The 27,540-nt window shown below is 34.7% G+C and overlaps 1 protein-coding gene across 6 annotated transcripts in view; it reads left to right on the top strand.

Annotated features, from left to right (window-relative positions):
* The window catches only part of ALB (albumin), a 127,105-nt gene extending 99,845 nt beyond the window's left edge, over window positions 1-27,260 (top strand). For 2 of the 6 annotated variants that reach the window (XM_067035829.1, XM_067035828.1), the window contains exons 3-19: window positions 7,613-7,712; window positions 8,178-8,276; window positions 10,472-10,509; window positions 11,212-11,269; window positions 12,097-12,229; window positions 13,538-13,746; window positions 14,303-14,435; window positions 15,270-15,367; window positions 16,857-16,986; window positions 18,100-18,314; window positions 19,653-19,785; window positions 21,107-21,204; window positions 22,568-22,706; window positions 23,305-23,528; window positions 24,704-24,836; window positions 25,474-25,541; window positions 27,090-27,260. In XM_067035829.1, coding sequence (XP_066891930.1) covers window positions 12,158-12,229; window positions 13,538-13,746; window positions 14,303-14,435; window positions 15,270-15,367; window positions 16,857-16,986; window positions 18,100-18,314; window positions 19,653-19,785; window positions 21,107-21,204; window positions 22,568-22,706; window positions 23,305-23,528; window positions 24,704-24,836; window positions 25,474-25,515 — 1,626 coding nt within the window. In that variant the 5' untranslated portion in view covers window positions 7,613-7,712; window positions 8,178-8,276; window positions 10,472-10,509; window positions 11,212-11,269; window positions 12,097-12,157 and the 3' untranslated portion in view covers window positions 25,516-25,541; window positions 27,090-27,260. Of the gene's footprint in view, window positions 1-5,741; window positions 6,071-7,612; window positions 7,713-8,177; window positions 8,277-10,388; window positions 10,510-11,211; window positions 11,270-12,096; window positions 12,230-13,537; window positions 13,747-14,302; window positions 14,436-15,269; window positions 15,368-16,856; window positions 16,987-18,099; window positions 18,315-19,652; window positions 19,786-21,106; window positions 21,205-22,567; window positions 22,707-23,304; window positions 23,529-24,703; window positions 24,837-25,473; window positions 25,542-27,089 lie in introns of those variants that run through there. The other 4 variants (XM_067035827.1, XM_067035825.1, XM_067035826.1 and 1 more) reach the window with 4 other exon arrangements.
* The last annotated feature ends 280 nt before the right edge of the window (window positions 27,261-27,540 follow it).

The following is a 27,540-nucleotide window of genomic DNA, read 5'->3' on the forward strand; positions in this document are numbered from 1 at the left end:
AGTGGGGGGCTTGGTGAACCTAAGAGAACAGTAATGCTGGGGTGCATCTAAGACATGCATTTGAGGTGTGCAGAGGGCTGTGGAATGGGAGAGAGGGTTTATCATGAGCCCTAGTGAGGGGTTGCAGAGGGAGATGAGTGCCACAAATACACTTTCTTACTTTTCAATTTAGCCCCAGGTAATACGTCTCTCTGTTTAGTGCATTTGCTTTTTTTTTAAATGAATACTTCAACTTTCTCAATTTCCCTCAAATATTCAATTCCAAGCCATTCATTCTTAGCAATCCCTTCCTTACAGAGTAAATAAAAGCCACAATCGGTAAAACCCTTGTCATTGGCTTCTAAATGCTCATCAGTGAAAATTTTCTTTCACCCTCAACCTTCTCCAGTTGCCCCCCTTCACATCCAGATTTCTTGGAAGAGTTATCTATACTGTAGTTATTTATTCCTCTCCTCCCATCTACTTTTCCAGCCACTCCAGTGTGGTTTTTGGGCTCATCATTCCATCAAACAGCTCTATTAAGGACGTTGGTAATGCTCTTGCAATAGATATTATTTCAATTCTTGTTTACTATCCCTGTCATTAATATTTGTAACTCTTTAGTAAACATTCCCTTCCCTTACATTCCCTGGTATAACAATGCCTTGGCTTGTTTCCTCTTCTCTGGCCACCTGTTATTTGATCTTTGATCTTTCCACTCCATAACGGGCCTCTCCTTGTCTCATGTTACTCTCTTCCCAGCCTATCTCAATCTTGTACTGCTTTATGACTCACAAATAATATTCCAAGCTTAGGCCTTGCCTCTGCCCTCTAGACTCCATAACTGTCTTGCTTGACATCTCTCTTTTTTTTCAGTGTTCTTTTAATTTTTAATATTTTTTATTTATTGAGGTATAGTTGATTTACAATATTATACAAGTTTCAGGTGTACAACATACTGATTCACAATTTTAAAAAATTGTACTCCATTTATAGTTACTATAAAATATTGACTATATTCCCTGTGCTGTACAATATGTCCTTATAGCTTATTTATTTTATTACATAGTAGTTTGTAACTCTTAATCCCTATCCCTATCTTGTCCCTCCTCTCTTCCCTCCTGCCACTGGTAACCATTAGTTTGTTCTCTATATCTGTCAGTTTCTTTTTTTGTTATGTTCACTAGTTTGTTTTATTTTTTAGATTACACTATAAGTGATAGCATACAGTATTTGTCTTTCTCTGTCTGACTTATTTCCTAAGCATAATACCCTCCAGGTCTATCCATGTTGCTGCAAATGGCAAAATTTTTTTATGGCTGAGTAATATTACATTGTATATGTATACCATATCTTCTTTATTAATTCATCTGTTGATGGACTCTTAGGTTGCTTCCATATCTTGGCAATTGTAAATAATGCTGCTATGAACATTGGGGTGTATGTACCTTTTCACATTAGTGTTTTTTTTTTATTGGATATACACACAGGAGTGGAATTGCTAGATCATGGTAGTTCTATTTTTAGTTTTTTGAAAAACTTCCATACTGTTTTCCGGTACCTGCACCCAACAATGTGTAGCCAACAATGTACGAGTATTCCCTTTTCTCCACATTCTTGCCAACATTTGTTTTTTGTGGTCTTTTTGATGACAGCTATTCTGACAGGTGTGAGGTAATATCTCATTGTGGTTTTGATTTGCATTTCCCTGATGATTGGTGATGTTGAGCATCTTTTCATGTGCCTATTGCCCATCTGTATGTATTCTTTGGAAAAATGTCTATTCAGATATTCTGCCCATTTTTAATTGGGTTTTTTTTGATATTGGGTTGTATGAGCTATTTATATACTTTGGATATTAATCCCTCATTTGTCATATCATTTGCAAGTATTTTCTCCCACTCAGTAGGTTGTCTTTTTGTTTTGTTGATAGTTTCCTTTGCTGTGCAAAAGCTTTTAAGCTTAATTAGTCCCCACTTCTTTATTTTTGCTTCTGTTTTCTTTGCCTTAGGAGACAGATTCAAAAAAATATTGCTAAAATTTATGTCAAAGGGTGTTCTGCCTATGTTTTCCTCTAAGAGTTTTATAGTATCTGGTCTTACATTTAGGTTTTAATCAATTTAGATTTTATTTTTGTATATGGTGTTAGATGATGTTCTTATTTCATTCTTTTACATGCAGCTGTTCAGTTTTCCCAATACCACTTACTGAAGAGACTGTCTTTTCTCCACTGTATATTCTTGCCTCCTTTGTCATAGATTAATTGACCATGAGTACATGGGTTTACTCCTGGGCTCTCTACTCTGTTTCATTGATCTGTATGTCTGTTTTTGTGCCAGTACCATACTGTTTTGATTACTGTAACTTTGTAGTATAGTCTGAAGTCTAAGAGTGTGATTCCTCGAGCTCTGTTCTTCTTTCTCAAGATTGTTTTGGCTATTCGGAGTCTTTTGTGGTTCCATACGAATTTTAAAATTATTTGTTCTAGTTTTGTGAAAAATGCCATTGGTATTTTGGTAAGGATTGCATTGTCTGTAGATTGCATTGAGTAGTATGATCATTTTAACATTATTAATTCTTCCAATCCATGAACATGGTATATCTTTCCGTCTGTTTGTGTCATCTTCAATTTCTTTCATCAGTGTCTTATAGTTTTCCAAGCACAGGTCTTTCACCTCCTTATGTAAGTTTATTGCTAGGTATTTTATTCTTTTTGATGCAGTTGTAAATATGATTGTTTCCTTAATTTCTCTTTCTGATAGTTCATTGTTAGTGTATAGAAATGCAACAGATTTTGGCATATTAATCTTGTATTCTGCAACTTTACCAAATTTATTGTTGAGCTCTAGTAGTTTTTTTGGTAGCATTTTAAGGATTTTCTATGTATAATATCCTGTTGTCTGCAAACTGTGACAGCTTTACTTCTTACTTTCCAGTTCGGATTCCTTATATTTCTTTTTCTTGTCTTTGACATCTCTTCTTAGATGTCTCAAACATGCCTGAAATTAAACGTGTCCAAATCATATATTCCTACATAGCTCTGGTCTTTGTCCAGTGCTCCTTAGACCTGTGAGTCATGCCACAAACATTGAATTGTACAAGGCAGAAAGCTAGAAATCATCATGACACCTCTACTTTTCTTACCAACCATTTTCAATCCATCCAGTCCTGCTGATTTTTTCTCCTTGGAGTTTTGTGCTGGAGAAAACTACTCCCCACCCCTGGCGCACCTCTCTTTTCTGCCTATCCCTGGCTTTATACTGTACTATGAAGGGGCATTATTTATGTACATGTGGAAATTCCACTTATTATATCCCAGCTTATTATATACCACCTTCAAAAGCTGCCTCTTGGCCACTTCTCAAACCTAGGAGTAAATACATCAGTAATATGGTCTGCCCATGGAAAGATATACTCATGTAAGGGAACTCTCTGGCCCTAGAAGAGGTTCAGAGCTGTTTGGACTGGGAGTTCCAGTGTTAGGGTGCCTGAATTATGGTCTAGAAGAGGAGGAAGACATACCCTTGGTTTTGTGAGCAGAGCATAGCTGGAAGCAGAACATAGCTGGGGCAGAATATAGCTGGAAGAAGCTGGAGGAGGTCTTCTAAAGCATGGATTTTATAGAAGGGGGTCTCTTTTTTGGGTTCAAGACCAGTACTGCTCCTAAATATCTCTTCAATCTGTCCGTTTCTCTCCATTTCTATACCACTGATATAGGTCAAGATCCCACCATCTGTTGCTGGGACTATTGCATTAATCCCCTGACTAGTCTTCCTGGATATACTCTTGCCTTCTCTAGTCTCTTCCCTACACTGCAACCAGAGTAATTTTCTGAAGCATAAATCAGATTATATCATTGGGCTAATAAAATCATTCAACTTCTCATTGCTTTTAGAATGAAAACCAAATATACTACTGTAGCTAAGATGACATACAAACCATCTACTCTCATATCTCATCTTACGTTGTGCTTCCCCTCAGCTCTAGCCTTTCTCAGTTTCTTTCATGCTCTTTTCTCAAGCATTTGCATATTTTGTCCCCTGTGCCTAGAAGGCTATTTTCTTTCATCTTTCTTTATGCCCATTTAAAAAATTCTCGGTTTAAAACTCAGTTTAAAACCCTGGGAAAGCCCTCTCAGACTTCCAGGCACATGGTATTAAATAAATATGGCTTGAATCAAGAACACTGTTTTATCACTAAATATTTGGGTGGTCTACTGACTTTGTCAGTCATCTTAGATGAACTATTTCCCCACAGAAATTTTGTAGCTTTCTACCAGAACAATACATTTCTTTGGGGTTTATAATATTAAAATGACCAATCTCATCCTTAACTTTGCCTGCAAATCCAAATAATTGAAAATTCTGCTTTTTTTTTTTTTTTTTCTGATTGCCAGCCTGCCTTTCTTTTCTTTCTTACTCCTACAGGAAATTTCATTGTCTTTTAAATTCAGATCTAATTCTTTGCTTTCTGCATTTTGGTATTTTATCAAACATTTAGAAATTACACATATTCTTACCCTCCTTACTTCCCTCAGCCCTCTACCTACTCATTCCATTTCTTCAGGCAAAGTTCCTTCATAGACAAAAATGAACCCAGAGAATGCAAATTTGAAGCTTTACAGTCTGTTGAGTTGCATAGTTACCTGAAGAGGTTAGAGCCCACACATCTTATTTATGGACAAGATTGCCCTTGAATTTAGAGCTTCTCCTCTGATACTTCTTTATCACCTCAGGAGTACTTTGTGTTCTACATGCACAGCACTTTACAATGTTGCAGTGTAATTATCTTTCTATGGTTCTATCTTCCCTATTAAACTGTGGGCTTCAAGACCTAGGGAGGTCTTCAAGAACTTCAAAGTCAGGGACTGTATCTTATTAATCTTTTGTATCCTCATAGCCTAGGAAATGCGTGGCATTTAGTGAGCATTCAATGCATTTTGAGCATTTAGTGGCATTTGATACATTTCTTTCACATGAATGAAAGACTAGGTGATACTGCTTAAAATAATATGTAATAAAATAAGTCTGAAACATTATTTTCAGAATTGTGCCCTGTCAGCAAGAACACTGGTGTTCCTAAATAAATAATGGGTTTGTTGATGCTAGGACAATGTTTGCTTTTAGATACCATGCTTCTTGATGTGCAATTTTTGCCAATTTTCCATGTAATAACAGAGAGAAATTTGAACTCATCAATAACAGCATTTGCCTTCAAGACATTAAATGCTGAGAGGCCAATTTATATAATTTTAATGAATGAATGAATATCTAATGTAAATATAAAAATTAAAATTGAAATAGTAATTGTATATATTTCATCTAATAACTTAAGCTACACGTATTAAATATACTGCATATCTCACAACTGTGAATCAAAAGTATTTTGGAAAGAAATTGCCATGGTCAACATCATATGTTACTGAAATTACTTCTTTATGCTATCTGAATGCATATTTTTATAGCAACATATTATTATCAAATAGCTATTTTTGCAAACAGAAACTTCAAACCTATAAATACTATTCAAATAAAAGAATTTTGTTCTTTTCAATGTCTATATCACGAAAAACTTTTGAACAATTCATTGCTTATAAGCAATAATTATATTTAAAATCATTTAAAAATATTTACATTGTATAGTTTATTATTATTAGGCTAGAGGTGAATTTCTCTTTAAAAAAGATTAGGCCAATTATTTATTTGATATATTTCTTAAAAGTTACAAGTTTTTTTTTTTTGTTGTTTTGTTTTTTTTTGCAGCATGCGGCCTCCCACTGTTGCGGCCTCTCCCGTTGCGGAGCACAGGCTCCAGATGCGCAGGCTCAGCGGCAATGGCTCACAGGCCCAGCCACTCCGCAGCATGTGTGATCTTCCCGGACAGGGGCACGAACCCGTGTCGCCTGCATTGGCAGATGGACCCTCAACCACTGCTCCACCAGGGAAGCCCTACAAGTTCTTTTGGATCAAATAATTCATTTCTTGATGTTAGCCCATATATAGATGCTTAAAAAGGTGACGAGAATTTCAAGACTTAAATTTCATGGCTCAGTTGGGTGGCCAGCCAGAGAAGTCAGCTAAAGTCCAGCACTGTAAGATTACAAAACATTTGATTAATTTTAAGCTTTAGAAGACATGAAGGAGAAAACAATTTTTATCCTTTAATGAAAACTTCCTAAATTTGATCCACTGACGTTTTAACATAAGAATATTTTAGCTACACAACCTTTGTTGTTTTACAAGAGGTTAAAAATAGTTCCATTTTGTACCTTTAAACTAATCTCCTTTTTAGGTAGTAAGTCTCTTGAATTATATTTGAAAAAATATATAGAATATGAAGAGACTAAGCTCTATTAAACTCTCAGCAGTGTATTAATTTCTGTTTGATGTCCCTGTAGCTACTATTATGAGATAGGAGTTACTAGTATTCATTTCAATTTCTATGTTTATAGACTATTTGTTGTTAACTTTACAAAGAATGGATAAACAAGGATTTCAGGCATTAGCTATATTTTTCTTGGATTGGAAAAATGATAGAAAGATATGAGAAAGTGTCATTTTATTTCCATAATTTAGACAAGTTAAATGATCTTTTCATTTCTTAAAAATGTTAACCTGAATTGGATAGAGAGTAATGCCTGATGAGCCACTGGGCAGCTTAGCAATGGACCAGTTCTCAAATTTCTAACCCAATTTCCTAACTTGTTATATTCATTCTAACAGTCAGACCCTTTTCTCATGCTATGACTGTTTCATTGGGAATATGAAATCACAGAATGTTCAAGGTACAAGGGTCCTTAAAGATGATTTAATTCAACTTGACCCATATAGCATAAAGATATAACTAGATCTGCATGTTCAAGTTTGGAGCTAGAAATTGACACTGAGCTGAATTAAACTGCATAGTAAAGAGTTAAGAAGTTTGAAGTAAATGGTTAGGAAATCTGAGAGAAGGTACATGTAATTTCTAGAGGCCCAGAGTAACATGAGGAAAGGTGGAAAAGGGACCCTCCTGCCATGGGAGCTTTGGAGAGAGAAGGACTTAAGAGATGGGACAAGCCAACAATGGTGATCTAGTGTGGTTTTCATAATGTGAACTTTCTTTTCTTTGTTTCCTATGAAATTTTCAGCAAAGAATTTTCTCACTAATGCAACTGTTTATGGAGGGACATGAGGGGACAATTGATATTTGGATTACATTACAATTATTTGTTTGCATTAGATGCCTATATAAGTTCATACAGTTTGGACAATTTATTTTCTTATTTATTAATTGGAAATATATTCACAAGTGAACAAGAAATTAAATTGCTTACCATGTTTCAGTTAGTTAGTTTGATGCTTAATGGTCTTTTACTTTTCTACCCTTCGTATTTTTTAGAAAGCAGTCCAGAGCCTTCATGATAGGTAGGATCTACCCTACCTATCCACACATATGTCCACAGTATAGTAGGAAAAATGCTAAGAAGAGATTTTTTTTTTGTTCTTGAATTTCTGTCCAAAAAGATCCAAATTTCCCTTATTTTGGAATGACTTTGGGTTAAGTGTTTCTAGAAAGTCTCTATTAAAATACTGAGGCTATTATCCAACATTGTTGTCACATTTTAATGCATATGTTTCACTTTTTTTCTAAGAGAAGACAACCCAGAAGTAATAATCTACCACAGAAGGAGATGGCATAAGGGCTGGACCAAGAAGATGGACAGTTGGAAGGAAATCTGGTTGGATGACTTGGTGAGAAACTTCAGGAATTCAGAGTGTGGTAGGAGGGTGTAGGTTTAAGGTTATGATTAGCAGAGCAGGGAAGTAGGGGACTGGTCTCAAGAGAGATTTCATTTGCTTCAAAACTGTGCCTTTTCTATCCTGTCAAAATGAATGCAAAAATAAAGGACAAAAGGGATAAAGGCTCAGGTTTAATTCCCAGTTATATTTCAACTGAGGTATTTTTTTTCTCTTCTAAATGATCAGTACATTATTAATCTTTGCATATGAAGTAATCATCTTAACCACTCTCTCTTTAAACTTTTTCCATAAAAAGAAACTAGAATCTGTAAGACCTATTTTTAAATCTTGGTTTAAATATTTGCATTTACTCCCATGCCAGACTCCTTTGATGACTAACTAAATATGACTTTAAAAGCTTGAAGAACAGAATATTTAGAAATAACCAACAATTATGTAGTTTCATTTTTCTTTCAGTTTATAATGTACATGCAGAATTAATCGAAGAAAACTGTAGGTATCCTTACTTTGGGAACCCACAAGATGCAAATATTCAAGGGATACTTATTAATTAAGGTAAATTTTAAACAGATAGTGTTAAGAATTAAATATTTTAATGTCTCAACCATCTGCTAGTCTTTAAAAAGGATACATATATGGAAAATGCATTATTGATGCTCTTAGTAAGATTCTTTCAGGTGTTTCAGTTTCATATTTGAAAATTATGCAATCTGCATTAAATATAGGAATATCAATTTTAGGTTTCTAGAATCATAATGAATTTGATTTTCTTTTGGTTTTCTATATTACTATTGTAGTACAGTATAATATTAGAGTATTACAGTATAATATTACAGTATACAGTATTACAGTATAATATATTAATATTAATAATAAAAGTAGGTGGAAAACTAATATTATTCTCTTCATTTGTTAAATAAAAAAATATGCACAAAGTATATGTGTGAATGCTAATGGCCTGATTTTGTGAATTAGTCATACAATGAAGTCCAATGATAAGGACTGTGTGTTTGATCAAGCCTTCCCAGAAGACTCATTTTAAGGAAAAGGCCAGGTTGAATACTGACTTCAAATAAAAGTGCCTACTTTTTCTTGGAGGCTAAAAGAAAAGTTGACTTCATTTACCCAAAAAGGAATTATTTTTTTATTTAGAAAGTCAGCATATTTTCCTTCTTTCTTATACAGTATACAATTTCAGGTTTCAAAGAAATGGTTTTCAACAATGGAAATAATTCCATAGGCAGATATTCATTTACTTCTGTTCAGCTATTGCTGGAAAGACGAGTCTGAGTCCCTTATTCGGACTCCATTGAGCCATTAAAAAAACTCTTATCAGCTCTAGCTAGCTAGCTATCATCTGTATGTATATTACCTATCTCTGTCACCTATCTAAAAATCTATCACCTATTTTTCTATTATCTCCTCTTCTGTACTTGATTATTTAATTAGTACCCTGAAAATGAAATAAAATAAAATAAGATCATAGAGAGTATATTTCTTTCACCATATGACTGAATAGGAAAAATAATTCTTCTCAAGTATTTACTAGTCTCTGAGTCTATATGTGCCATAGGGCAAAACGGTTGACAGTTTTAATTGACTCGGTTATTTAATTAAATGAAATGACTGGCTTGGTACTAATTATTGTTCTGTAGTATCAGAGAGGGTCAATTTTCCCACTGATTGAAATGCATAGTTCATCTTTCAGAGCAAAAGGGCAGAGAGAGAGTAATCATTCAGAGGTAGAGATCAGAATCTTGGGTGGGGAGAGTAAGAAAGGAAGTTTGAAAAAACATTTTTAAAAAATTATCTTTGTTTTGCTTTGTTTTTAGACATGAAGTTAAATTTATTTTGAAATTTAAAATAACATTTAAAAAGAGCATGTGACTTCTCTTTTTATTAAAAGAGAGAAAGGAAAAAAGCGTGAAATAGGGATGGAAAGAATATGATACCTGGTAAAGAAGATCTAGTATTCTTATAACCACTAAAGGTGTAATCAGGCTCAGCCTGTCCTGTATATATTATGATGACAAAGATCATCATTACTGCCATTGTGTCCATTTTCTTCCCCATGTCTATTTCATGAGAGATACCCACATTGCCTCTAAGTACTTAGCTCTAGGGCCTGAACCACACGTGGGACAGAGCTGAGATGAGAATCTAGGACTTTTGAATACCCATTTCAGTTATTATTGTTGCTATGGCTTTTCCTTAGTTCTCAAATGTGTGTGTGTATGTGTACATTTTTCATTATTTATCAATAAAAGTACAGTTTGAATTAGTAATAGATACAATTCAGAGCTTAGCTCTTTTAGTATATGTTATTTCCATGCTAAGTTATTGGTTTGGTTAAATTTTTGCAAGTACTGAAAACTTAAATGTTCAAATGGTAAATCACAGAGAACATGGTAATGGTACAAATTGTTTAAACTCTTATGTAAAATTTGATAAGGTGTTTTACATAACTAATGAATTGACAAGGTCTTGTGGAGAAAACAGTTCCAGATCGCAAACATGTGCAATGGATTTAGTCAAACAATTTTTTTGGCAAGAATAATATGACTTTTGTAATCAATTGTGAGCCAATGAAATACAAAGATGAGTCTAGTTAATAATCTACAGTTATTGGCTAAAGAAGTATATTAGTGCTGATCTCCCTCTATTCATCCTACCTTTTCTCTTCTATCAACCCCACAAGGCTTTGGCATAATGAAGTGGGTGACTTCTATTTCCCTTATCTTTCTCTTTAGCTCTGCGTATTCCAGGGGTGTGTTTCGTCGCGATACACGTAAGAATTCTATTTTTCTACTGTTCAACTTTTATTTTCCTAGTAAAAGAAGGTTTCAGTAAACCTTGAATCTTTAATGAAATAAGTTTTCCTTTAGCATTTATTTTCTAGACTGTTATGATATTTTGTATTTGTGAACCCTTAAGAAGTTATCTTATATTTCTAACATCCTAGGTGAAACAAATAGTGAGAATTGTTTAGTAACTGTTATTTGCTATTGCACATGAGGGAACTTAGGCAGAGTGAATTAAACTTCACAGAATATAGTTGAAGATAGAATTCAAAACTCCAGATTCCCAAAGGTCTATCCACTGTACCTTAATTTATATAAAAAAATATAAAACCTGTGTTTTTAATCTTATAAATAGAACTTGTATTTATATTTTTCATTTCAGAATGTCCTCTCAGTGGCTGTTAATAGACACTGCAAAGGCATTAGATCTTACCCAGGTTTGAATATAAAGCTATAAATATTTAATGATTTTTCAAATAGTATCATTTGAGATTAAATAACTCTTCTGCTTAAATGCAGAAGAAATAGTTCACCATCATCCTAACATTTTCTGTTGAGAGTCAGAGCTCAATATCTTGGAGCAACTGAATACCTAAGTCAAATGGAGAGAAACATAAAAAATAATATCTTAACCAGTTGTTTCTTTAGAATTTAAAGCAAATCTTTTTTTCCCCTTTTTTCCCCCCCAGACAAGAGTGAGATTGCTCATCGGTTTAATGATTTGGGAGAAGAAAATTTCAAAGGCCTGTAAGTTAAAATATTTAAGAATGAAAATTTAACGTTTCTAATAGTATTGGTTATAATTTTGAAATCCTTATATTCCACTGTCATCAAAGATTCTAGAACAGTACTGTCCAGTAGGATTTTCTGCATTGATGCAAATATTCTATATCAGTGTAGTCCAATATAGTTGCCACATGTGGCTATTGAGTACTTTAAATATGACAAGCACAGCTGTGTATAAAAAATTTAAAAGTATTTAAATATATATTGTCACTTATGGCTAATGGCAACTGTTTGGACAGTGTAGCCCTAGAACTCTTATATAACCTGCATGGTGGAAAGTTCCTTTCACAACTTGCTTACTAAATTATTTTACCTAGCAAATAGTTCTGTGGTTTCTTGAGATGATTTTAATATTTTTTAATCTAGTAAAAGTTGAGAAAATAGTTTATTTTTCAAGGTCTATCTCATTCTACAGCATGATTAAATAAGATATGTGTGTGTTTTTTGTTTTTTGTTTTAAATAGTCAAAAGGCCTATGTAATGCCCCATTCTTAACAATTAGGTCTATTTAGAATACATTTTGCTTGCTTGCTCTATGTGTATGCATCTACTGACATGCACACACGTATTTTTATACATGGTGGAAATATAATCATCTTTGCTTAGAAAGCCACACGTACCTGGTTAGGCCTCAGATAATAGCTGATGTGAACAGGCTTTCTGGATAATAGTAAGAAAGATGTGTAAAATATAGAACATATACAGACACACTATTTGTTTTCTAGCATAGCAACCTACTGTATATTAAAATTTTATTATGCTACATTTTTCCATGTCCTTCGTTTCAGGGTGCTGATTGCCTTTTCTCAGTATCTTCAGCAGAGCCCATTTGATGAGCATGTAAAATTAATGAATGAAGTAACTGAGCTTGCAAAAACATGCGCTGCTGATGAGTCAGCTGCAAATTGTGACAAGTCACTTGTAAGTATATTCTGATTTTGAATAGTATTTCTTCTTCCTTTATGTAATCTTGAATGTTTAAAAAGAAAACAAATACCACTTTAGTTTTCTCAATTATTACTAAATGACCGTATTTGTAAGCAATGCTCAAAAGTGGGTATAGCCACTGTTTCTTCAATGATAGATATATTCTAGTATACCCACAATTTTAAAAACACTTCTTTGTTGAAACCACACACAAGAATCATAGTGTTTTTAAATGAAAATTTTTTATCTGTAAAAGTTTCTTTTTAAAATTTGAAGTTAGATTTCTTTTCATAGAGGCTAATAATGATAGTATAGTTTTTATCTTCAGAAAGTACTCACCTGATCTCTGTGCTAACTTTGTTACCCGGGTAAAATAATAGTACAGCTATGTATTCCTTACTTTAGGGATATTCATATTTTTACATACAATAAAATATCAGAACTTTGAACTTGTGATATTTTCAGATAGGTCTTTAATATAAGGATAGCTTTATGTTTCTCTCACCACTTAATCTATATATACCTTTCTGGGGACAAGGCAGTTTCTTATTTATCACTAAAGCCTTTCTTCTTCTTATTTTTGTCTATATGTACTTCTGCCTCAAGGCAGAATCAGTTCTTTAGCTACACACAATAATATTGCTCTAAATAGGAATTTTTAAAATGTGTCTTTTAAAAAAATTAATAAATTCTGTCTTGAGCAGCATATTTTCCCTAAAGTTATAATTACTTTCATAATAAAAATTAGTGGGGACAGAAAGGATTCATTTAATGGAATATGCATTGAGGCAAATATTTCTAGAACAAAAAAGTCTATATTTTAATACAATAACAACGAATGCATGGTAGATTATGTTACTCCTCAGTTTTGAATGGTATCTACTCAAAAGTTGATCCTCTCAAAAAGGAGCAGATCAAATGAGAAACTATATGAACACTTCCCTCCCTAATGTGAATTCACTTGCTACTTAGAGGATATTTTTCCTTGAGTTTTTATTATAATGATTGTTCTCCTAGCCTTTAGCCTCAGGTGGAAATAGGAGTTATGCTCATTCATTAAAGTCAATGTCTTTTTGCCCTTCTGTTTTATCCACTATAAGTGATAGTGTGACAGTTAATTCTTATGGAAATCACACATAGATGGTCAAATCAAGGGAAACGCTCTAAATCTGAGAAAAATGTGGATTTTTATATGATTTACTAACCAAGGCTTACCAAGATATTAATTCCTTATACTATTCTTTGGGTATAAGGAAAACAAAATTCTGCCCAGCAATTTGACATCTGCGCTCTTTCACTTAGCACACTCTCTTTGGAGATAAACTGTGTACAGTTGCATCCCTTCGTGAAACCTATGGTGAAATGGCCGGCTGCTGTGAGAAACAAGAGCCTGAGAGAAATGAATGCTTCCTGAAATACAAAGATGATAATCCAGACCTCCCTAAGTTGAAACCAGACCCTGATACTTTGTGTGCCGAGTTTAAGGAAAACGAACAGAAGTTTTGGGGAAAGTAAGTAATCAGATTTTTAAGCTTCAAAATTAAAAATTATGGAATAGGTCAAGACTCATTATAACACTTGCTATTATGAAAAATATTATCAACATTAAGACTTGAAGCTTCTGTTCTAATGACAATTTTCAAAGAAATAATATATGATACTACAAAATTCTACACAATGAAAAAGTCGATCAAAGATCTTTTGGAGTTCATCAAAACAGGATATGATCTGTATGAAAATATTTGAAGTTGATATGTATTAAAGTATTATAAAGATATATATATTTAGTATACTCAGAACTTATTTCATTTTAGTCAATAACATATCACTGATATTTAACTAATTTATGCATGTGTGTATATTTATATGTATATACGTGTATGAGTTTAACATTTTCACTGACTCAAAGAGTGACAAAGGCAAGTTCATTATGTGCAAATTGAGCTTAACTGGTAAATTAGATGTCATTAGATTTTGGAGGTTCTGGGGAGAATGTAGATTACAAGTGTTCCTGCAATACTGTCTGCTATAGAAAAATGGCTGTCTGTTTTTTGTTTAAAAATTTAGATACCTATATGAAATTGCCAGAAGACACCCCTACTTTTATGCCCCAGAACTCCTTTTCTATGCTCATCAATATAAAGGAGTTTTTGCAGAATGCTGCCAAGCTGCTGATAAAGGTGCCTGCCTGATACCAAAGGTATTCCCCAGAAGAAAAATAGAAGAACCAATTCATAATCAAATCTCAGTTTTGGGACATCTTATGGTTAGATTTAGGAAACCTAAGCCTCCAATAGAAACTTCTTTATGTGGTCTAAAAAGCTGTCCTCCGTCTTTTCCCCCGCAAAGATCTTTCACCTTTTTTGAAGGCCTATGTCTTCCACCTTCCTCCTTCTAAGATTTGCCTAAGTGGATCTGGTAGAGGGAATCACTGTGTATGTGTCTAAATATCCTGCCTCTTTTAATAGTGCAAGTTGCTATAGTGAAATACGGAAACTCATGTTTAAAATTACACAGCAAGGGAACACAGTTTTTGTTTCTCTTTTCATGAGACTTTTTTGTTCGGAAGGGAATTTAAAGTAGGGGAGAATTTAACTGCATCTAGAAGCCTGGGTTTATTCATTCATTCCATAAACATTTACACTGCATTCTCTTTTATAGGGAGTTTATTGATGTTATGAGAGTTGGTGGAGGAGGCATTGAAATGGTTTATATGCAAAATTAAGAAGTCAGCAAAGTTCTGTTCCCTGGGATATTAGTGTACTCTGTCCTTCCACTTTTCCTTTCCGTTCCCTTTTCCCTAGCAATGCCTCCATGCTGGTTCTTAACTACCTGGAGGTTTCCACTATGAGCAGACTGACTTTTCCTCTTCCCGCAGAACAAAATAGTTATTTGCCAATAGTGAAGCTTGGGAATTTAGGGGTAAATTCTCTCTTTAAAATTCAATTTGTCATAGTCTCATCTGAGCTTATGAAGGGGTGGTCTGCATAAAATTTTTCTTTTCTAATTTTTCCAAAATTGTTTCTTTTTGCAGCTTGAGACTGTGAGAGAAGAAGTACTGGCTTCATCTGCCAAACAGAGACTCAAATGTACCAGTATTCAAAAATTCGGAGAAAGAGCTCTAAAAGCATGGTATTTTAAACTTAGTTTGCATTTTTATAATGATGTAAATGATGATGGTTTAGTTGACCAAACTGTACACTTGCATGTCATTTTACGCAGTGCTTTCACATATATCTTTTTGGTTGTCTAAAAGGTAGAAATTTGACAGAGGTGAAAACCAGAGCATCAGTAACAATTTGTCATTATTTTTTTTTATCATATCTTTTCTAAGTAGTCAAAGAATCTAGAGGACTTTTTTGTTCTTCTAGGACAGGTGTTTAAACTCCCATGTATTTATAATGATTGTGATCTTAGTATAATGGTCCACTGTTTTTATAAAGCTGTAGTCAGGGTCTTTTATTTAATTTTATCTTCCCTCCACCCAATTATCTAAAGTGTCTGCTTGTCTTTTTATGTTCTGATAATTAATTTAAGCCATCAGGTTTTCTTCTCATTTTCTTGTAGCACCAGTTCTGCGCTTAATGTCTTATTTTTGCCTGGGCCTTTGTTTTTATATTATTAGCTAGCTCTAGAAGCATCCTTCAGTATCTGAGCCAAGGAACTCCCCTTCTCCATCTCCCACATCCCTGCGACCAATCCCTTGCTTCTAGTCAATATGAACAGGAAATAAAATGAAAATAGATATTTTGCAAACTCGCTAGAAACTGGCACTTGAACTATCTTTGCCTGTCATCCCTACCATCTATACCACCAAAAGCAACCAAATCAATAAACGAAACAACCTTAACATGAAATGATACATAGTTAAACAAGCTATGATTGGTTTGGGGGAAGAAGTGTCTTTTATCAGATTTAGGCAACTCCGAAATGATTTGGGAAAGCTTGTGGATATTAGCCTTTTACATCTTGTCAGTGAACTGAGAGATAATGCTGAATCAATTTCTTGGTAAAAATATGCTGAATTAAAACTCTCTAATTTTGAAGAAGTTATGAAATTTCTTTTCTCAGAGACCTTTGGAAGTCAGGAAGAATGTGCTTTAGTTAATAAAAAAAAGGATAACTGGAATTTGTATGGCACTTCCCAGTTCATAAAATGCTTTCATTTGTATTATCTAATTTAATCCTCACAACAATCCTTTGGTTTAGCATGTTGTTGTGACTCTGTAGAGACTGAAGCTCAGAGAGGCTAATTAACTTGCCTAGGGTCACATTGTTAATAAGCGATAAAACCCAGATCAGCTCTGGGCTCCAAACCTGATGCCTCTCAGCATGCTGCCTTTTTTAGAATCCCTCTATGATTTCTGCTTTCATGAATTGCTGGACTTCTGACAACCATACACACTCCTACAATGGATAAGTAGGCCCTAAGGAAACATTTTGCCCTAAGATAACAATTTGGTTCAGAATTAGCATTAAAATAAGAACTAATAAATCTTAAAAATTATTTCTCTATGTTATTTTATCCTAAATTTTCTTGTTATACGTAGTATTTTCCTAGTGCTTTCATATAAAATGTTGCCTGTTAATAATATTCTGATGGGAGAATTTTCTTCTTTAGGTCAGTAGCTCTCCTGAGCCAGAAATTTCCCAAGGCTGATTTTGCAGAGGTTTCCAAGATAGTGACAGATCTCACGAAAATCCACAAGGAATGCTGCCACGGCGACCTACTTGAATGTGCAGATGACAGGGTAAAGAATCTTCAGTATACCTTTTGGTAACTTACTTGCTTAAGTTGGTAGAATCAATTTGTTTAGCATCAGAACAACTGAGAGTGGTTTGAGATAGTTTTCTATGCTCTAATCTGCTCAATACTTGCCTTGCCTTGCGCTTCTTTCTTTCTCTCTGCCCTTCTTCCTTCCTTCCTTCCTTCCTTCCTTCCTTCCTTCCTTCCTTCCTTCCTTCCTTCCTTCCTTCCTTCCTTCCTTCCTTTCTTTCTTTCTTTCTTTCTTTCTTTCTTTCTTTCTTTCTTTCTTTCTTTCTTTCTTTCTCTTTCTCTCTCTCCCTCCCTCCCTCCCTCCCTCTCTCCCTTCCTTCCTTCCTTCCTTCCTTTCTGATATCCTACTCAGTAAGTGATCTGATAAACTCATTCAGTAATTTGTAATCCCTTTCATTCATATTCTAACTGAGAACAAAAGCATAAAACTGAAGTAAGACAGATTTCTAAGAAGATTTTTTAAGGAGGTGGGAGGAGTTGGAGAGAGACTAGAATCTGAAGAGACCTTTGGAAATTATGTAATTTTTTGCTCTATATTCTCTCAACTGTCTGTATTAAAAATACAAATATTTAGCATATCTCTTTTTCTCAAACTGAAAAATATGACCAAATACCAGAATCCTACTCTCTTAAGACACTTTCTGGAAAATTTAAGGCAGATATTTTACATGTGTAAGTAGGGTCTGTGACTATGATCTTGACTAATTTTTCAAAAATCTGTAAAGCTTTATTTAGTTTTTTGGTTTTAAGATGCCTGCACTTAATTAGTGGGGAATATTTGGAAAAACAGTACTGAGTTTTACTTTAACATTTAAATGCTTTAACAGTAGGAATATAAAATTAATAAATAACTGATATGAGAGCTTATTACTGACTAGTTTTTTTTCAAATCAAGTGGAAATGTTTTAGTAGTTCTATCTGTGTCTCTAGACTTAGCAGCACAGACTGAAAATATTCACAGAAGGCAGGTTCATATATGTATGGTCTTAGAATAAAATGAACTTGTTCTGCCAACATAGTAACAGTCTAGGGAGGAAGCACAGCAATGTCAATTTATGTTGAACAGTTTCCATCAACTTGCTTGTAGGCGGATCTTGCCAAGTATATATGTGAAAATCAAGCTACAATCTCCACTAAACTGAAGGAGTGCTGTGATAAGCCTCTGTTGGAAAAATCCCACTGCATTGCTGAGGTGAAAAAAGATGAGTTGCCTGAAAATCTGCCCCCATTAGCTGCTGATTTTGCTGAAGATAAGGAAGTTTGCAAAAACTATAATGAAGCAAAAGATGTCTTCCTGGGCACGTAAGTGGATAAGGAATGATCTTTCATAGTTTTATATGGTCTCAGGATTTAGGAAATTATTCTAGGCTTTCCTTTGGAATTGCTACAATCTTCATGTTGCCTACAATGTTTCTTTATTCTTTCTTCTCCCAGTCTTTAAACATTTTTGGAAAAAAATAATTTTAAAAATTGTCGTAAAATTATACATACATATAGCAGATGCTCAATTAATAGAGAAGAGTACAAAGTAATGATAAAATTTCATTTTTACACCCCCATTTCATTCCTTACTCCTTAGGAATATTTCTGGAAGCACCTGTAGAAATATTTTGTGTGTACATAAATTATATACATATTATCCATTCATGCATTCATTCAAAGAGTATTTCTTGAACTTATATATCTGTGAATATATGTAATACATCTTTATGTCTCTATATCTATCTATCTATCTATCTATCTATCTATCTATCTATCTATCTATTGATATGTCTGATGTCAGCAAAGAACTATAAAGAGAAGTAGAATGTTACCAGGAGCTTTATATTTGGTTAAAAAGACCAGAAGTCTGGTAGCATGGCAAGGCAGCATTAAATGACAGCAATTAAATGAGAAAATCAATGATTATATAAAGTCAGTAAGTGTAGTGATAAACTTTGCATTTTTGTTGCTCAATTATAATAGTATTCTGTGCACTAAATAATATTTCATAAAATTATGTACCCGTCAAGAATTTACTCATACAGAGAGGAAAAAAATTAAGATTATATCTCTATTTATCTATCAGAACCTTTTTGAGGTGTAGTCCGAATCAAACAAATTATACCTAATAGTAACGGATGTCATTCCTCAGACATTTACTATGTGCCAGACCGCATGTGTGTCACATAGATTACGTCATGTATTTCCCACAGTTCACCTTATGAGATAGGTACTATTATTATCCCCATTCCACAGAGGAGGAAACAAAGTCTTGATAATTTTAATAAGTTGCCTAAGGTGATATAATAAAATAAGTGGCAGAGCCAGGATTTGATAGCTTTAACTCTGAACCCCCAAGTCCTTAACCACTAAGCTTTACTGCATGGGGTTTAGTCAAATTCAGACCTTTAGGATATGAGTTACTTTTGTGGTTAACTATGTTTTTTTTTTTATGTTTTATTTACTTATTTATTTGTCTGCACCGGATCTTAGATGCAGCATGCATGTGGGATCTAATTTCCTGTCCAGGGATCGAACCCGGGCCCCCTGCATGGGGAGTGTGGAGACTTAGCCACTGGACCACCAGGGAGGTCCCAATTATGTAGTTTTTCTTGCTCATTTTTTCAACTAAATCTATTTTATTGTCATCTTAATTAGGTTTGTGTATGAATATGCGAGAAGGCATCCTGAGTACTCTGTCTCATTGCTGTTGAGAATTGCCAAGGGATATGAAACCACACTGGAGGATTGCTGTGCCAAAGATGATCCTCCTGCATGCTATGCCACAGTGGTAGGTTTCTGGAAGGAAAAATAATATAACTCTTTAACTGATGATTCTAATAACAGGAAAGAAAAATAATGCAAGAATGTTACATAGTGCAATTTAGATTTTTTCTTAAGATGGTTTCAACTCTGTGCTTTTAAACATTATAGGAATAATAGCCTTAAATAGAAAGATCAAAGAGAGCAATCTCTAATTTCACAAAATCTTGACCATGCTTTTTCTCCTTTTTACACTCCTGAGAACAAAATAAATTTAAATGTTAAGAGATTTAACTTAGATATAAAGAACATTAACCTGATTCCAAGTTTTATTAAGTATCAAGAATTAGTATCAGGCTTCCCTGGTGGCACAGTGGTTGAGTGTCCACCTGCTGATGCAGGGGACACGGGTTCGTGCCCCAGTCCAGGAAGATCTCACATGCCGCGGAACAGCTAGGTCCGTGAGCCATGGCCGCTGAGCCTGTGTGTCTGGAGCCTGTGCTCCGCAACGTGAGAGGCCACAACAGTGAGAGGCCTGCGTACAACAACAACAAAAAAAGAATTAGTATCATAAGAAAGATTGTGAAATCTAGTACTTTAGAATATTTTCAAATCCTTTTTTGAGACAGTTTAGGAATGGTTTTACAAGAAATTAAGTGCGGAGAGGAAATCTGTTTTGAGAATATTTAGCATATTTAGCTATATATATATATATATATATAAAATAGAATTTTATCACGTTTGAGATATTTAGTACTCCTAGCACATATAGTGGTGTGCAAACTTAAGAATCAGAGGAAAGTCATTTTTTCCTCTACCAAGAAACTGGTTATATGCCAAGTGCCACACAGGAACTGATGACCAAGGTAAAATCTCTTATCTCAGAAAGCTCAGGATCCAACTGGAGAGATGGCTTAATAATGATGATGCTTACAATCATAGCCATCATTTATTGAGTTTTTACTATATTCCAGTCTATGTTTTAATTTCATTAGCTCAAGTAGTTTACAGAGCAATTCTCTGAGGTGAGTACCATGTTCATCTCCATCTTAGAAATGAGGGTTCTAAAGCTTTGAGCTGGGAAGTAAAGTTGCACAACCGGAACATGAGTCAGGTTGGCCTGGCTCGAACATCAGCAGTTGCACTCCAGAGTCTGAATGTTCTTAATCACTTATCTCATACAGTCTCATCAAATAAATAGTTTGGACATATTATAATAGATTTGACATCAAAAATCTATTTACATGGCTTTGGACAGAAAAGCCTTTCATTCTGCCTAGAAGGATGAAAAACAACCTGCATCTGGTCCTCAGGGAGAATGTTGTAAACACAATTCTTTTATTTTTCAGTTTGAGAAACTTCAGCCTCTTGTGGAAGAGCCTCAGAATTTAATTAAACAAAACTGTGAACTTTTTGAAAAACTTGGAGAGTATCCATTCCAAAATGCGTAAGTATTTTTGCTTATTGACTAAATTTTTCATGTTCATTTAGTAAATATTTAAGGCAATTTATAGACCACCTATCAGAACTTTAAAAAAAATTTATTTAATTAATTTATTTATTTTTGGCTGCTTTGGGTCTTCCTTGCTGCACACGGGCTTTCTCTAGTTGCAGAGATCAGGGGCTACTCTTCGTTGCGGTTCGCGGGCTTCTCATTGTGGTGGCTTCTCTTGTTGCAGAGCATGGACTCTAGGCATGCGGGCTTCAGTAGTTGCGGCTCGCGGCCTCTAGAATGCAGGCTCAGTAGTTGTGGCACACGGGCTCAGTTGTTCCACGGTGTGTGGGTTCTCCCACACAGGTGGGAGGCAGGTGGATTCTTAACCACTGCACCACCAGGGAAGCCCTATCATAGAACTTTTAATCTTGAAAATAAAGTATCATTTCTAATCGCTCTCCATCAAGAAAGACCAGAGAAAATGAAATAAAATAGTTGATGGGATGAAGAGGCCTATATTTGAGTGCAGTTTAAAAAATTGGGCTCTTAAGTCTGGGAGGAAAAATATCAAATCTTGAGATATAGGAACTGAGGATGCCATTTGAAAGTTAAGAAATAGTTTATGAGCAAACAAAATATAACAATGCTTCACAGAGCAGAAAATATTAGGTCTTCAGTAGCAGTAGCTCAATAAGATGATGGATTAATGTCCCGTTTAAATAGAGCCTTATCTGTGGAAGTTAAGACAGGAAGGGACACATCATTTAGTTATTTATTGTTCAGCTTACACATGTTAGCATTCTTCTACCTATAGGTGCTAAGAATAACAACAATGAACAAGACATAGTCTCTTCCCTTGAGTAGATTATGGTCATACATTGGCTCTCAATGGTGATTAGCATTCTTAGTAAATGATTATCACATGCTAGATACCACATCAGGTTGATCACGTACTTTGTTCCTTTTAATTTAATCCTTGCACCATCCCTTTTGAGTCAGGTATATTTCCTTCCATTTCATGGGTGAGAAATTTCATCCATGTCTTTCAAATTTAGTACAGTGCTGATGTATGTTAAGCTCTCAGTAGGTTTTATTGAAAGAAAGAAGCAATTAATAAATATTTTAATGTCACTGAATTATAATAAGGTAAGCCACTTTCCTAAGATTATACAGCACAGGTGGATTCAAAGCTAGGCTTAATTAGTTGCTCAGGACAAGGTCTTCTCCCACATTACCCTGCCAACCTGGAGATGATAATTTTATGAATGGAAAACCATCTTAGTGGATTTTGGCTAAGTGATCTCTGCTTGACCTGATGTGTTAGAAAAAGACAGTTTCTTGCCTGGCTGAAAACACATGGATTATGTTGTTATAGGCTCATCGTTCGTTACACCAAGAAAGTACCCCAAGTGTCAACTCCAACTCTCGTGGAGGTCTCAAGAAACCTAGGAAGAGTGGGCTCTAAGTGTTGTAAGCATCCTGAATCAGAAAGAATGTCCTGTGCTGAAGACTATGTGAGTCTTTCAGAATATAATAAAGTTAATAATGATGAATTTTTGCTTTTAGATATTGACAAAGCTAACTTTCAGAAGGAAGGGTGGGCTAATGTGTGTGTGTGTGTGTGTGTGTGTGTGTGTGTGTGTGTGTGTTTTGTGTATATGGTAATGGCAACCAGGATTTGGTCACCTGTATTATCCTGACCATCAGAAAAAGGTTTTAGATAAGATTCCAAAAGAGATAAATTGTTTTGAAAAAATTCTGTGAATTTTTAATGTTCCATCCTGGGATTTTCTAAATTTTTACTTTCTTTGGATCTTTAATGTATCAGTATAAGACTATTTCGCCCTACTCCAAGACATATATCAGGATTCACCTCAAATTATTTAATCAATTATTTTCTCAATAAATTCTTCTTAAAATGTAGAAGAGAAGACTTCAAAGTCCCTTATTACTTGTAGTTCTAAAAATAAGCAAATCGTTGCCTCAAATCAACCTAGGATTCAATGTTGTTAGTTAAAATATAACATTTGTTTTGGTCCTTGGAAGGCAGGAGTTCATGGAAAACTTTTCATTATGCTTCCTTTGAACTTCTGCTCTCCTGCCTGATTTTAGCTGTCCTTGGTGCTGAACCGGTTGTGCGTGTTGCACGAGAAGACACCAGTGAGCGAAAGAGTTACCAAATGCTGCACGGAGTCCTTGGTGAACAGACGGCCATGCTTTTCTGCCCTGACAGTCGATGAAACATATGAACCCAAAGCCTTTGATGAGAAAACATTCACCTTCCATGCAGATTTATGCACACTTCCCGAGAATGAGAAACAAATCAAGAAACAAATGTGAGGAGTACTTCATTACTGTGTGTGTTTGTAGTCTTGATAGTGAGAATTGTAAATTAAAGTGAGCAACTTTTCCTTAAGTAGTGATTAAATACCTTAAGTACTTAAGTATTGATCTCATTAAGCAGATAAAAATGTCAAGAATAAAATGGATAGCATTTTGTTTTCTTAGCAAAAGAAAAAAAACAGTACCATTCAGAATAATCTTGTGGATAAAAGCTGCAGTAGAATAACAGCTTAGGCTAGGTCCAGTAGAAAAAACTGAACTGATGCATTTTTGCAGAGCAAATTAGTTAGTAGAAATCATATGAAAGTTTAATTCTAGGCATGAATGGTTATTTTCAGTTTGTTCTATGGCAACGCACAGACAAGGCAACCCCTCAAGATCTGACTTTTGAGAATGGAACTTGGATTAAAAATATCTGGGAATTCGAGTTCTGAGACATGACTCCCTATTGCTGTCACAAGGGATTATAATTGCTTGAAATTCAGCAACATAAATTTGCTATTATCTCTGGCGGATTCTGATCATGGACATAGACTTGAAAGTAATATTGCAAAACCTGTCATGCCCATATGACTCTTTCTCTAGCACTATTGTCTCTGTAGATGTCAATGAAAGAGAACCACCCACTTCCATGAATTGGATAGTTTTATTTCCTATGGCCACTCCACTATTAACTTTGAATGGGGCAAATTACAAAAACCAAATATAGAGATTCTCAATTAGAAACTTTTTAAACGGAGCCCAAGATAAGTAAGTTTTTCAGGATCATTTTAACTCTTAAATTTTTAAACTTCCAAATGACATAACTTCCAAAATCTGAATAATATATAAATGCAATGACATCATCCTTTCCAGTGATTTACTGAAGAATGATTTGTTGAGATTTACTGACACTACAAATGTTGAGCAATTTACATTGATTACTTAATTTGATCCTTCCACTGACCCTGCAAAGGTGGATTTTATTATCCTCATTATGCAAATGAGAACACTGAAGCTTATAAAGGTAAGCCTGGGCCTCAGCTCAGGTCCAGAGTTGTCTGGCTCTAAGACTTAGCATTGCAAGTAGCAGTGCTACCATTTTAACCATCTCCATTTTTCTCTAGTAAGTAAACTTTTTTTCTGTTTTTTTTTTGTTTGTTTGTTTTTTGTTTTCATTCAAATGCAGTGCACTTGTTGAGCTGGTGAAACACAAACCCAAGGTAACAGAAGAACAACTGAAAACTGTTATGGAGAATTTTGTAGCTTTTGTAGACAAGTGCTGTGCAGCTGATGCAAAAGAGGCCTGCTTTGCTCTGGAGGTACTGGAGTTGTTTGTCTTCATTTTCATATGTCAAATTTCCTTTGCTGTTGCATTTGATCAAGCTAGGGGTTAGTGGTTGAAGTATCTGAAAGACATTATGTACATGTAAAACAGGAATCTTATTCTTCATACAATTGTCATACCAAATGACTGAAATAGCTCTTCTTTTAAATCTCCTGCTGCACTGTGGTTTATTACTAAGTGTTTGTAATGTTTGTTCTGTTTCCAAAGTTGTGATGTTTATGAATGTAGATAGAAATATTTCTAAAGCCTGAGATCTTTTGGTAGAGACATCATCAAACCAAAACATTAATTTATTTAAACATTTTCTTGAAAATGCTGGTTTGTGATTTGGTTGAATCTGAATGTTTAGTTTACAGGTTAGTGTGGAAATTTATATTTAGATGTCTGAATCATTTAATATTCCCCGTATGACTTGACAGTAATTTTTTTAGTCCTTTGGGGGCAGTGATGCTGGTGAGCTTCCTTCTAGAGATTCTAGTACTAAACTGTTATTAAGGGATGTGATGTACATAAAATTACTTTGTAATCACCAATGGCTGTATAAATGTTACTTTTTTATCCTAATAGTGGTGCTAATATTTTCCCCACATCTGTCATTTCTTTGTATTTAGGGTCCAAAACTTGTTGTTTCAACTCGAGAAGCCATAGCCTAAAAAGAACACAACCACAAGCATCTCAGGTAACTACACTTTAGATTTTTTTTAAAAAACTGATTTTAATAGTTATTATTAAAATAGCAAAGATCAACTGACCAGTGCTAACCACTGTTCTAAACTCATTATATATATTAACTTCTTTACTTCTCAAAATAGTTGCTTGAGTTGAGTACCATTATTATTCCCATTTTGCAGATGAGAAAATGAAGGCATAGATCAAGAAATAGGTTAAGTAATTTACCCAAGGACTACGCAACCAGTGAGAGGCAGATCCAAAATTAAAAATTCAAACCAGGGCTTGAGAGTTAACCACTGTCCTGTTCTGACCCAATGTGACACAGAAGACAGAGTCATTCTACTAAGTACTAGCTCAGCAGTGGGAAACTTTAGGCAATAGGCTGGACCATATGAAAGTGCATTTTTGTATGTACAAAAACAGTTCAATATCAATGATTTCACATGGTTCAACCATATAGCTCAAGAACAAATTCATTTCATTGGAGAATATGATAAGTCTACTTTATGTGAACTTTTATTACAAGTAAATAATTTGCTACTAAGTTTCCAATGTGTCAACATGCTGAGCTTTAAGAGAATTTCTCTTCTTATGACAAAAAGGCCCAGTTTAAAATTTAGATGTTTGAACAGAAACATGTTTTACCCATTTTGGTATAGTATTTTGGGGGAAATTATAATAAAAAATAGAATGAACTTCCTTTTTGAAACAACTTGTCCAACTATTTTTTAGCATGCATTATTTTCATATTTTTTAAACTGTATTCCACTATTAGTTTTTTTTTTTTCTTTTTTTGCGGTACGCGGGCATCTCACGTTACGGAGCATAGGCTCAGCGGCCATGGCTCACGGGCCCAGCCGCTCCGCGGCATGTGGGATCTTCCCGGACCGGGGCACGAACCTGCGTCCCCTGTATCGGCAGGCGGACGCTCAACCACTGCGCCGCCAGGGAAGCCCCCACTATTAGATTTTAACTTGCTCTTTGCCTATATGGTAATACCTTCATACTGTGCATTCAGGAAAAGAACCAACTTCATATCTTTGCAAATTTGGGCATTTCAAAATGTGATTTGTTTTGGTCCTAAATGGCAAGATTTTCTTCCTAGAGGTCTAACTTTGAGAAGACAACTTTTTTGTTTGTAATTAACTTAGGTAAGAAGTAGATGTTGGGAATTCCCTGGCAGTCCAGGGTTAGGACTCCACGCTTCCACTGCAGGGGACACGAGTTTGATTCCTGGTCCGGGAACTAAGATCCCGCAAGCTGCACTGCGTGGTGCGGGGGAAAAAAAAAAAAGTAGGAGTTAAGTAAATGACCCTGAGAGTTAATGATGAAAAGCCTGTGTGACAAAGAGAGGACTTTACAATCCTTATTGCTGTGTCCTCTCCCCTAGCCCAACAGAAGAATTCAGCTGCCATGAGTCTAGGACAGGCTTGAATTGTTTTCATTGGTGGAAATTGCAGAAAGGCAATCTAAGCAATTTGGCATTCATTTGAAGAGATTTGAAAAAACACATGCCATTTTATAAATAGTAATTATATTTATCTTTGTTTTTCAGCCTACCCTGAGAGTAAGAGGAAAAAGAGAGAAATGAAAACTCAGAGCTTATTCATCTGTTTTTCTTTTCTGTTGGTGTTAACCAACACCCTGTCTTAAGAACACAAATTTCTTTAAATATTTTGCCTCTATTCTCTGTGCTACAATTAATTAAAAAATGAAAAGAATCTAGCATAATTGTCCATGACTGTTATTTTTCAACGATATGTTGCCATCCTGAAAATTTTGTAGGTGCTATGAAAGTTCCACTGTTCTCTCCCCATTTCAATGGAGGACTTCTAGTTCCTTATGGGTTAATTATGTAAAAGAAACATTAATACTGTTCTGAGTTATGGATTATAAGCATTCAATGTAATATTTTAACATTATGATAATTCTGGATAAAAGAATAGAAACTGCGGTATAGGTAAGGCATACAAAACATGGCTTCTTCTTACTACTAAGACTCAATA

Source organism: Kogia breviceps, chromosome 6 (assembly GCF_026419965.1).
Source record: "Kogia breviceps isolate mKogBre1 chromosome 6, mKogBre1 haplotype 1, whole genome shotgun sequence".
NCBI lineage: Eukaryota > Metazoa > Chordata > Mammalia > Artiodactyla > Physeteridae > Kogia > Kogia breviceps.